At 38.4% G+C, this 11,858-nt stretch overlaps 1 protein-coding gene across 2 annotated transcripts in view; it reads left to right on the top strand.

Moving 5' to 3' along the window:
- Positions 1-11,858, top strand: part of OXSR1 (oxidative stress responsive 1) — a 107,380-nt gene that overhangs the window by 58,077 nt on the left and 37,445 nt on the right. For both annotated transcript variants that reach the window (XM_011999495.1, XM_011999496.1), the window contains one exon: positions 8,932-8,987. In XM_011999495.1, coding sequence (XP_011854885.1) covers positions 8,932-8,987 — 56 coding nt within the window. The remainder of the gene's footprint in view (positions 1-8,931; positions 8,988-11,858) is intronic.

Raw genomic sequence — 11,858 nt, 5'->3', positions numbered from 1 at the left:
GCCCCGCTCCTCTCCCCTCGACTCCCCTCCCTTTCCCTTCTGCCTCCCTCCCTCCCTCCTTCCCTCCCTTCCTTCTGCCCTTCCTTCCTTCCTTCCAGACATTGAGGGCCATTTAGTAGTCTGTAGCACTTTTTTCCCCCAAGATTACCTGATGAACATGGAATCAGAACTGAGGTAGTTAATCGAATTATGTTAATTGCTAATATCAAGGTATGCATACATAGATTTATCATAATCCAGAGGACTGGAATTTTCTGTTTTTCAGGACATTTTCTTCTACTTAACAGTGCCGGAAAAAATATTCCCAAATGTTTCTTCTTTGGCCATACCTCATTTTTAGTGATCTGTTAACATGTTAACCAGGTACAAGAGCAATTGATTAGGTACAGTTTTAGATGGAAATTCTTATTGTTTTAAGAGTACAGATGCTTCTCAACTTAGGATGGGTTTATTGGGACACAACTCCATTGCAAGTAGAAAATATAATTAAGTCAAAACTGAACCATCATAAATTGGGGACCCTCAATGTTTCCAAGATTCCTAGTTTATACATTATTCCTTAGAGTCAGTTGTTCTCATTCATCCTCATAAAAAGAAGTTTCTTTTTCTTTTCTTTTTTTTTTTTAGAAGTTTCTTTTTCTTTGTAAGACTGAAGCAGGTTAGAAAATTTAGACAACTAGAAATTAATTACTCATTTTTTCCTAGAGTGGAATAGTTCTGTAGATGACTGATTTTTACCTATCATATATGGATTTTTAAAAAATGCTGTTATTCTAGGCTGGGCGTGTTGACTCATGCCTGTAATCCCAGCACTTTGGGAGGCTGAGGCGGGTGGATCATGAGGGCAGGAGATCAACACCATCCTGACCAACACGGTGAAACCCTGTCTCTACTAAAAATACAAAAAATTAGCCGGGCGTGGTGGCACGCATCTGTAGTTCCAGCTCCTCGGGAGGCTGAGGCAGGAGAATCGCCTGAACGTGGGAGGTGGAGGTTGCAGTGAGCTGAGATCAGGCCACTGCACTCCAGCCTGGGTGACAGAGCGAGACTCCATCTCAAAAAAATGAAATTAAAAATTTAAAAAATGCTGTTATTCTAAGAGTAACCCAGTTAAGGAGTGTGTGTGTGTGCGTGCGCGCGTGTGTGCGTGCGCATGCATGTGCATGTGCATGTTTGGTGAGGTATATGGTACCTTGCTTTTTTCAACATATTCTGATTACTCATTGAAACCTCAGCTTTACAATTTGTAGTTGTCTGATTTTTTTTTTTTCTTTTATCAGTTACTTTTCTGGGCCTTTGCTTTCCTATTTGCTCTAGGATTAGGGTTAAATAGTTTTTAAGATTACATCTTTTTGTGTCTTTCTTTTTTTGCCTTATTTGGTTATTGATTGATTGATTGATTGACAGGGGCTCACTGTGTCACTCAGGCTGGAGTGCAGCAGCATGAACAGGGCTCACTGCAGCCTTGACCTCTTGGGCTCAAGTCATTCTCCTGCCTCAGACTCCCAAATAGCTGGCCCACAGGCGCTCACTACTATGCCTGGCTATTGTTTTTTATTTTTGTAGAGACAGGGTCCTACGCTCTGGCATTGGGACCTTTTTAAAAGTTCCCCGGGTAATTCTAATGTTGCCTAGGCTGGTCTCAAACTCCTGGGTTCATGCAGTCCTTCTACCTCCGCCTTCCAAAGTGCTGGGATTACAGGCATGATCTGCCACATCCGGCCTCTTCTTTGGTTTCAGTTGAGCATTTCATATGATTCCATTTCCTTTCCTCTCTTAGGTTATTAATTATACTTTTTCTTTTTTTTTGAGACACAGAGTCTCGCTCTGTCGCCCAGGCTGGAGTGCAGTGGCGCGATCTCGGCTCACTGCAAGCTCCGCCTCCCAGATTCATGCCATTCGCCTGCCTCAGCCTTCCGAGTAGCTGGGACTACAGGCGCCCGCTACCACGCCCGGCTAATTTTTTGTGTGTTTTTAGTAGAGACGGGGTTTCACCATGTTAGCCAGAATGGTCTCGATCTCCTGACGTCGTGATCTGCCTGCCTCGGCCTTCTAAAGTGCTGGGTTTACAGGCGTGAGCCACCGTGCCTGGCCTCAATTGTACTTTTTTTTTTGAGACGGAGTCTCGCTCTGTCGCCCAGGCTGGAGTGCAGTGGCGCGATCTCCACTCACTGCAAGCTCCGCCTCCGGGGTTCACGCCATTCTCCTGCCTCAGCCTCCCGAGTAGGCAGGACTACAGGCGCCCGCCACCGCGCCCGGCTAATTTTTGTATTTTTAGTAGAGCGGGGTTTCACGGTGTTAGCCAAGGTGGTCTCAATCTCCCGACCTCGTGATCTGCCCGTGTCGGCCTCCCAAAGTGCTGGGATTACAGGCGTGAGCCACCGCGCCCGGCCCAATTTACTTTTTAAAAAACCTTTTTTAGTAGTTGCCCTGTGCAGTATACATTTTACAGGAAATCTAAGTCCACTTTCAAATAGCACTCTATCGTTTCATGGGTAGCACAAGTGCTTTATAACAGAATATTGCTAATTCCTCCCTTACAGTATTGTCATTTATTTCACTTATGCATAAGCTGTAATCATTATATACATTGTTGCTGTTATTATTTTGAAGAAATTGTTGACAGATCAATTAAGAATAAGAGAAATAAAAGATTTCATTTTATTTTCATTTATTCTTTCTGTAATGCTCTTCCATTGTTCATGTGGATCCAAGTTTTATCTTCTCTTAACATTTCTTGCAAGGCAGGTCTGCCCACTGCAAAGTCCCTCAGTTTTTATTTGTCTGAGAGAAGTACTTGTCCTTTACTTTTGAAGGATAGTTTTTCTGGATACAGAATTCTAGGTTTGTTTTTTTTTTTCTCTTGACACTTTAAACAGTTCACTCCACTCTGCTTGATTGCATGGTTTCTGAGATGTGGGATGTTAATTCATACCTTTGTTCCTCTATAGGTAAGGTGTTCTTTTTCCTCTGACTTCTATCAAGATTTTTGTCTCCCCTACCCAGCTCAGTGTTTTTAGTGAGCCTGTGCTCCTGGGCTGTCACCTGCACAAGTGCTTCTCGGTTCCCCCTCAAGGTGAGACAGGAAGGCTTGATGGGACTGAGACTGGGTATCTCCCTTCCCATAGATGGGTTAAGTTCTGGTAAAACCAAGGTGATTTAAGCCCTGATAAAATAGTTTCCCTTGAGGGTAGGTTTTCATTAAGGAGAATAGAATGCTCAGGGCATATTTCAAATTAGTTACTTTTTTCTTTCTTCTGTGGGAAATTAGGGGAATTTTCTCCTGTCTATACCCCGAGAACCTTGTGGGGCTGTAGGAGGTAAAGCTCATCCAACCCATCTAAGTGTATGAGTCTCCCTTAGATTGGGTCCCCTTGGGGTTTTTAACTCTCAAACTGGTCCACACTGAGCCTCCAGGCATTTGTCAATTACAGTTTAAGTTTTTATACCCCAGTACTGACTCCAGCAATAGTCTTCTGCTGCTGGGCATCTGCTCCATTAAACTGTAAGTCTGTCTTCCTGTCTACATTTTTGGAGGCATGAGTTTGCCCTGTGACCTCAGTCTCTGATGTATCTAAGAAGAATTGTTGATTTTCAGACTTTTTTCCTGTTGTAAAGACAGAAGTGACAAGCTCCTTACATACGGGACTGGATAAGATTACATCCTAAAATTCCTTTACCTTCTGATGTCCAAAGCTTTTCCTGTATAGATGATCTCTTGATGTCCTGTTTATTAGCAAGATAGTGGCCCTGACTTGCACTGTTATTACACCTCTGCCAGCAGGGGTAGTTGTTAGATGCAACAAAATTCAAAGGCCTGCTTGCCAAATAAACTTTCATGAGACTATTTGGACAGTTTCACAATGTTTAGTCCCTTTGACAGTTGAGGAAAAACTACTGTCTCTTTGACCCTCTGCTACCCACATCACGCCACCAAAAAGGAGGCCTGGCACTCTATTTGGACTCATTGGGCATTAGACAGTATGTACCTCACTTGGGCATTCTGTCTGGTCCTTCATATCAGCTAACCTGTAAATCAGCATCCTTTGAGCGGGGCTCTGAGTATCAGGTTGCGTTGGAACCTGTCCAGCTATCTGTGGCGCGGTCCCAGGAACCGCTATAACCCTAATGACTCCTTTGAACACTATGATAGATGTTGTAGGTACATACAGGTTCAGGATTGTTATTTTCCTGGTGAATTATTCCTTTTGTTCCTATAAAATGACATTTTTACTCCTATAAAGTGACCTTTTTACTTCTATAAAGTGACCTTTTTTACTCCTAGAAATGTTTTTGTTTTAAAGATAATTAGATCTTATTTGTTGTAAAGACAATTAGGTCTTAAATGTTTTATAAAGATAATTAAGGTCTTATTTTACTATAGCTATACTGTCTAACCTTTGGTAAGCATATCTTTCATTGTGGCCTAATCTTTCAAGGCTCTTGGTTTTATTAGGGGGTTTCAGTTTTAGCTCCTAACCTTATATCGGCCCAGTGCCATGTTTTCTATTACCTGTGGATTTGAAAACCTGAGCCCCCTAGCCATTTGGCCAGTTTCGCTGTTCTGTCTCCCAGGGCTTACCTACTGCTCTACCTCTTAAGTGTCTCTTTCATTTCTGAACCTTGAGAATTTTTTCTTTACTTTGCGTCTAGCTGTGTGATATTTTTCCCCTAATTTATCTAGCATCTCTTTGTGCTTGTAGCTAGGGAAGGGTGTGTTTTGGGTCAAGGGCCTGTATAGTAGTGATGAAAGTTTGTTTTCCAATGCACAGTTTGCCATTTAGCTGGAATGGGAATTCTCTGATATTTTAAATCATAGACTTTCAGCCTGGGCTGCATATTGGAATATGGGAAACTTTAAGAAGTATTGATACCTGGGTCCACTGCCAGAAATTTATTTAATTGGTTTGGAGTGAGGCCTTGGCATTGGGACTTTTAAAAGTTCCCTAGGTAATTCTAATGTGCAGCCAAGGCTGAGACCATTACTTAAACTTTAGCAGTAACCAGCTCTGTAATACACTGATACCTAGGCTTAGGAGAAAGTTGTTGTATTGGGAAGTAGAGGCAGATATTTTTAGTATGTCTTGCTACTTCTCATATCTTCAAAGTCCACTTGTGATTTCAGGTGGATTTGTATGTCAGCCCTAGTGGATTAGGTAAAGTAATTTTCCTCTATTTCTACTGTGTTTTTTCTTTGACTTCTAGGCTTTAGAGGTTTTGAGTAGGATGAATAGGTCTCTAAATCAGACTTTCCTCTCTGTATCTACCCAAATATTTTTCCCATTAGAGAGGCGGGCTGTAACAGAAATGTTGGATATTTTTGTCAGTTTAAGATGCTTAAATGTAGTGTGTTTACAGCTTTGGTTTTGATTCATTGCTTTTCTTGACCTTTTTCAAGTTTTCCATAAATGGTGCCTATTGATGAGTAATAAAAATGTTATGGGCAGAAACTTGTGTTCTGTATTAATGAAAAGTCAAGCATGTCTACGATATTCCTTTTAATTTTAGAAGGAATGTGTAACTTTGGGGCAACAGTGACATGTGAGAAATGACATTAAGCAGTAAAAAGCAAAACTCTTCTTGCTACTTAAGAGTGGATGGAGGATTTAGCTTTTGGAGCTGCTGGTTTGCTTGATACTCTTTGTGGCCGAGTAAAAAAGTTCTTTAACTGGGGACTATATTGATTTCCATATATTTAGTTACAAATCTTTTCCTTGAAAGGTTAGTTGTCCTGTTTTGAGGGCAGGCTGTGGTGTTTTTTATTGTCCAGTTAATTGTGCTATTCTGCTTTTACTCCTGGAAGCTAGTCTACAGATTACACTTTTGGTTTCAAAAGGAAACATGGATTGATTATCTGGGGAATTGATCAGGAAAAGTAGTCATTCGAAGTTTAGGCTCTGCTGAAAATGGATTATTGTCTCTTCATTTACGAAAGACTTGTAAATGAAAAACTTGTAAAACATGATTTGAGTAAGTAATATGTATATATGGCTTTAAAAATTCAAACAGCACAAAATGGTGTATGGTACAAAATAAGTCTTCTCAGCATCACTGATGTTAAATTATATTGATACCATATGCCTTTCCTATGATGTGATGAAAATGGCACCTTACTTTTATGGTTTTCCTTACAAAATCCCCTGGCACCAGTCTAACCATGAGAAAAACATTGTATATATTCCAGTAGAGGGGCATTCTACAAAATACTTGACCATTACTCCTCAAAACTGTCAAGATTCTCAAAAGCAAAGAAAATGTGAAAAACTCACAACCAAAAGGAGCCTAAGGAGACATGGCCGCTGAATATAATATAGTGTGTATCCTGGGCAGGATCCTGGGACCGAAAAAGGACATTAGGTAAAAACTAAAGAAATCTGAGTAAACTGTGGACTTTATCTAATCATGATATATGAATACTGGTTCATTTATTGTAGCAAAAGTACTATACTAATGTGAAATGTTAATAATAAGGGAAACTAAGTGTGAGGTGTGTAGGAACTCCTGTGCACTAGCATCTCAACTTTTATGTAAATCTGAAACTGTCCTCAAACATAAACTATTAAGTCTTCTTCCTTTTATGAATCCACAATACCCTGGTCCAAAGGGAATCACTTGTTGCCATTTTCTTGTGACTCCTTTGAGAGATATTTTCTGTCAATATAAACATAATGTATGTCTCTGTGTCATGTTTTTCTTTTAAAGAAAATACAAATGGCCACATACTATATTTAGCATTCATTTTTCACTTAATAATGTATTTGGAGATAGTTCCATGTCAACATGTATGTTCATTAGTATTCATAGTAATTTATAGTTTAGGTGTATAACTGGTCTCCTTTTGATGGATAATTAGATTGTTCCCATTTTTTACCGTAACGTATTCGTTTATAACCCTGACGTTTGGAACAGAGTTAGGAGGTGGGGAGTGAGGATTGGGGAAGCAGGGAGGGAATAGTCTAGTATTTTTTAGTGTTTGGTTGGCATTTTTTCTTTCTTATTTTATACACTACTTTTTTTTTTCCCCCCCAGAAGAGGATTTGAGGCAGGTCATCTCCTCAATGGTTATATAATATTTGTTACAAATTTAAATAGTTATTTAAATCTATTTGCAGAATAGCTCCTCCTATTTGAATAATGCCACCTATGTACTAATAATAATGCTAAGTAAGTACAGGTGACTATAGTAGTATATTAAGATACAGGCCCAGATATAGTTCATGGTGAAATACAGAAGGGAGACAGACCTAGAAATATGATCATATAATACACCTTGCTAACATTATAGTACAGCCTTCTGCAAAAACACAGAGGAGGGAGTGACTAAACTATATTTTCTTCCCCCATTGGGTTCTAGGTGAGCTCAGAAAAGGGAACTGGAAGTTAGTGGTTGACTCAGTTGGATGATCTTTGTCACAGAGGAAAGAGAATGTCCTCTATTCTCTTCTGTTTGTAGTGACTAGAATCTGAGACTAGATTCATGGAGTAAAACAGACTGGCCTGCACTCTGCTTAGTCAGCCTCTGGGAGAACTACCTATAAATTGCTTGGGTTTATAAGCAGTACAAAATACTCAGTAACATGTTTTCCTTATGCTTCAGTGTATATTCAGGAAAGGCATTGTATACCATGGTATGATGCTGCTTCTGCACAGTTGTGAAACTCTTGTTCATTGTTTGCCAAGGAATGGTTATATCTAAACATGGAGGAAAACGGGGACAGGAATAGGATGAAGTGCTATGCTTTTTACTGGCTCCTTTTCATGACAAGACATTCTTCCATGAGCAGGCCTTGCTTTTCTTGTGTAGCTTCAAGGGCTGCCTTTCTTTTGCTTATTTGATTACGTTTACTTTTAATTACAAAATGACTGTATTCCCACAAGTTATTCAAATACTATTCCCTAGACTTCAATTCCATTAATCTCTACAAAAATCCCATTTGGCAAGGGAAAGGGGTGTGTTTGTGCAACATTAATGGTGTCGTATAAAATGCACTAGTCTCTTATTTGATTTGTTCGTTTAATAATGTATGTTAGCATTTCGTGTCACAACATGTTGATTGACATTATTCCATGGATGTAATAGAATTAATTTAACCTTTCTACTGTTGTTGGCTGTTACTAGTTTTTGTTTTTTATTACGAATAATGCTGTAGTAGAACCCTCTTGTACTTTCCTTGTAAATTGTGAGAGTTCTAGGTTATCAAGAGATGGTTTTGCTACTCTTAGGATTTGGGGATTTTAAATTTTGCCAAAAACTTGTTTTTGCTGAAAAAAAAAAAACCCAAAAAACTAAGTTGTAGATTTGAATGGCTAGTATAATATTGTTTACATTGGGAGAAAATCCCAGATATGTCATCGGTATATATTCTATTAACCAGACTGATAACAGTTGAAAACTTTGGAGAGAGTACTTAGATTTGAGAATGATGCTCAAAGGGATTTTGGCTTTTTTAGTTGTGTTTAGGTTTTCAAAACAAGAATGTTTTTATATATTACTTGTTATGAATAGTTAAAACTATAGAGATGCCTGAGTAGTTTCCATCTTTTTGTTACGGGCATAGAATATTCCCTGTTTTCAATTGCATACTGATGCTTTTAAAAATTTGATAATTCATTGGGGTGTAGAAAAAAATATTTCAAAATGTAGAATTAGGCGAGGGTCACATTCTTTGGCCACTTTTATCCCAATCAAGAATATTTAATCACTTGTGTTTTCCAGATATTATCATAAGAACCTTTCTAGCTTTCTTTTTAATGTTTGGGTTCCTAGTACCAGTAACTAAAATTTTGCTATTAGTCTTAATATCCTTTAATAGAAAATAGAACATTTAAATATTGCTAGTATTACATGAATATAGTCAACAATTGCTTAAATTATGTTACTTCAAAGAATAGGTATTTTTTGATACATAACTTTTTTTTTTTTTTTTAAAGAGATGTGAAAGCTGGAAACATTCTTCTTGGAGAAGATGGCTCAGTACAGATTGCAGGTAATGATTAGTATTTCTTTTTATTTGATGTAATGGTCAGTAGAACCACATTACTTATCTCTTATGTTTCCTGAATCAGCATTCTCTCCTGTTCGCTGGACCGTCTCTATTCAAGATCCTCTGTTAACACATCATAGGATGCCACCGACTCTCAAGATATCTTCTCATACTCATCCTTCATTTCTGCTCTTAGACATTTTTTTCTGACCATTACTTGTTTCCTTCCAGCTATCTGCCTCTTACTTCCATTAAGGTCTTCTGCTATGGGTTCTCGTAGCATTCTGTACTTTCCTTTAAAGGAAAAGTAGTCAAGGATCTTCATTGTGTTTAAGAATAAATATGTTGTATAGAGACTATACAGAGCTGCTTCTGTCCTGGGGGAAATGGAGTATTTGTCAATTAGGAAAAAACGCCTGAGAAGTAGAAGTGCACTTTTGGCAGTTTCAGAGCTGAAGGGATAAGAGTTGTAGTCCAGGGCCTGCCAAAAGTGGCTATCCTGATGAAACACCCCCTCCTCCAGGCTGAGACTCCAGAACGACTGTACCCAGGGATTGTCTAGCAAGCAGATCATCTGAGAAAACCTCAGCTTGGTCCCAGACTGCTAGAACAGTCAGGTGTTTGGCAGGAGGAAGATAATCACCCAAATCTTAAATTATTTCTTCATCTTTAAGAAGATAATTTAGGCGAACATCTTCGTGTCCATGAGGTAAGGAAATATTTTAACCAAGTCACATAAAGCTCTAATATAAAGGGAAAGATTGATAAATTTGACTCCTTTAAAATTAGCAACTTCTAGTTATCAAAAGAGGAACAAATGGTTTATTACTATTAACAGAGTAAAAAGGTAAACCACAGAGTAGAGAAGATATTTGCAGCATGAATAATTGTTAAAGGGCTCAAGTGTAGAGTGTGTAAAGAACTCATTGAGAAAAATAAAAAAAAAAAACTAAAAAAGTGGGCAGAAAACTGGCATAGGCACTTCCCAAATGAAGATATCCAATTATAAATGTAGTAAAAGATGTTCAAGCTTACACTAGTAACTTGTTAAATGCAAAGTAAAATCACATTGTGATAACACATTAAATTGATTGGCCTGGCAAAAACATCTTGACAGTACTAATTGTTGATGTGGGTGTAAAGCAAGGAAAAAAGTCTCATTTCTGATGATGGGAATATAAATTGGTACAACCATTTTATTACATTTGAAGATATGCATGCTGTAAGACTTTGGCTCCTAGGTGTATAGCCTAGAGAAACTCACCCATATGTGTGCCACAGTGTTCATAATCATGACAAGTTTGAAATAATCCCAATGCCCTTTATTAGTAGAATGGATAAATAAATTGTCGTTAATTTATATACTGGAATACCTTTTTTTTTTTTTTTTTGTGACAGTCTGGCTGTGTTGCCTAGGCTGGAGTGCAGTGGTACACTCTTGGCTCACTGCAGCCTCTGCCTTCCAGGTTCAAAGATTCTTGTGCCTCAGCCTCCCAAGTAGCTGGGATTACAGGCATGCACCACCCCACCCGACTAATTTTTGTATTTGTAGTAGAGACAGTGTTTCTCCATGTTGGCCAGGCTGGTCCTGAACTCCTGGCCTCAAGTGATTCTCCCACCTTGGCTTCCCAGAGTGCTGGGATTACAGGTGTGAGCCCAGCCTGTATACTGGAGTACTATATAATGATGAAAATGAGTAGAACTACAGCTACATACAAAAGCATTAATAAATCATAAAAATATAGGAGATGGAATGGACATGGGTTTCCTTGTCTAGTATGAGTGGCACCATGGCCTGCCACCTGCACAAAACAAGAATTTGGGAACAACTTTGCCTCCTGGCTCAGTCTTTTATTTTTATTTTTTTGTAGTGGTAAAATATACATAACATAAAATTTACCGTTTTAACCATTTTTAAGTGTATGGTTCTGTGGCATTAAATACATTCCTGTTGTGCAACTATCACCGCCATCTGTCTTCAGAACTAGTTCATCTTCCTTGACTGAAACTGTACCCACTAAAAAATAATTCTTCATTCCACCTCTCACCCCAGCCTTGGGTGACCACCATTCTTCTTTTTGTCTCCATGAATTTAACTACTTTAAGTACCTAAGTGAACTCATACAGTATTTGTCCTTTTGTTACTGACTTTATTTCATTTTGTATAATGTCTTTAAGGTTCATGTTGCAGTGTCAGAATTTCATTACTTTTTAAAGTTGAATAATAATTCCATTGTATTTATATGCTGCATTTTGTTTATCCATTCATTCATCAATGGGCATTTGAATTGCTTCCACCTTTTAGTCATTGTGAATAATGCTGCTGTGAACACAAGTGTCCAAATATCTGTCTGAGTTTCTTGCTTTCATTTCTTTTGGGTATATCCTCATAAGTAGAATTGCTGGATCATATAGCTATTCTATGTTTACGTTTTTGAGGAATTGCCGTATTATTTTTCATAGCAACTGTACCATTTTACATTCCCACCAAGAGTGCACAAGAATCCAGTTTCTCCACATCCTCACCAACGCTCGTTAGTTTCTGGGTTTTTTGTTTTTTCAGGTGGTAGCCATTCTAAGGGATGTAAGGTGGTATCTATCCCATTGTGGTTTTGATTTGTATTTCCCTATTGATTAAGTGATGTTGAACGTTTTTTCATGTACTTATTGGCCATTTGTATATCTTCTTTGAAGAAATAACTCCTTAATTCCTTTGCCCGTTTTTAAATTGGAGTGTTTGGTTTTGTTGTTGTTGTTGAATTGCAGAAGTTCTTTACATATTTTGGATGTCAATCCCTTATCAGATGTATGATTTGCAAAATATTTTCTCCCAGTCTGTGGGTTGCCTTTCATTCTGTTGATAGTGACCTTTGA

The sequence above is a fragment of the Mandrillus leucophaeus genome, unplaced genomic scaffold (assembly GCF_000951045.1).
Source record: "Mandrillus leucophaeus isolate KB7577 unplaced genomic scaffold, Mleu.le_1.0 Scaffold595, whole genome shotgun sequence".
NCBI classification, from domain to species: domain Eukaryota; kingdom Metazoa; phylum Chordata; class Mammalia; order Primates; family Cercopithecidae; genus Mandrillus; species Mandrillus leucophaeus.
The sequence above is the reverse complement of the archived record's forward strand: the minus strand, read 5'-3'. Positions and strand labels throughout refer to the sequence as shown.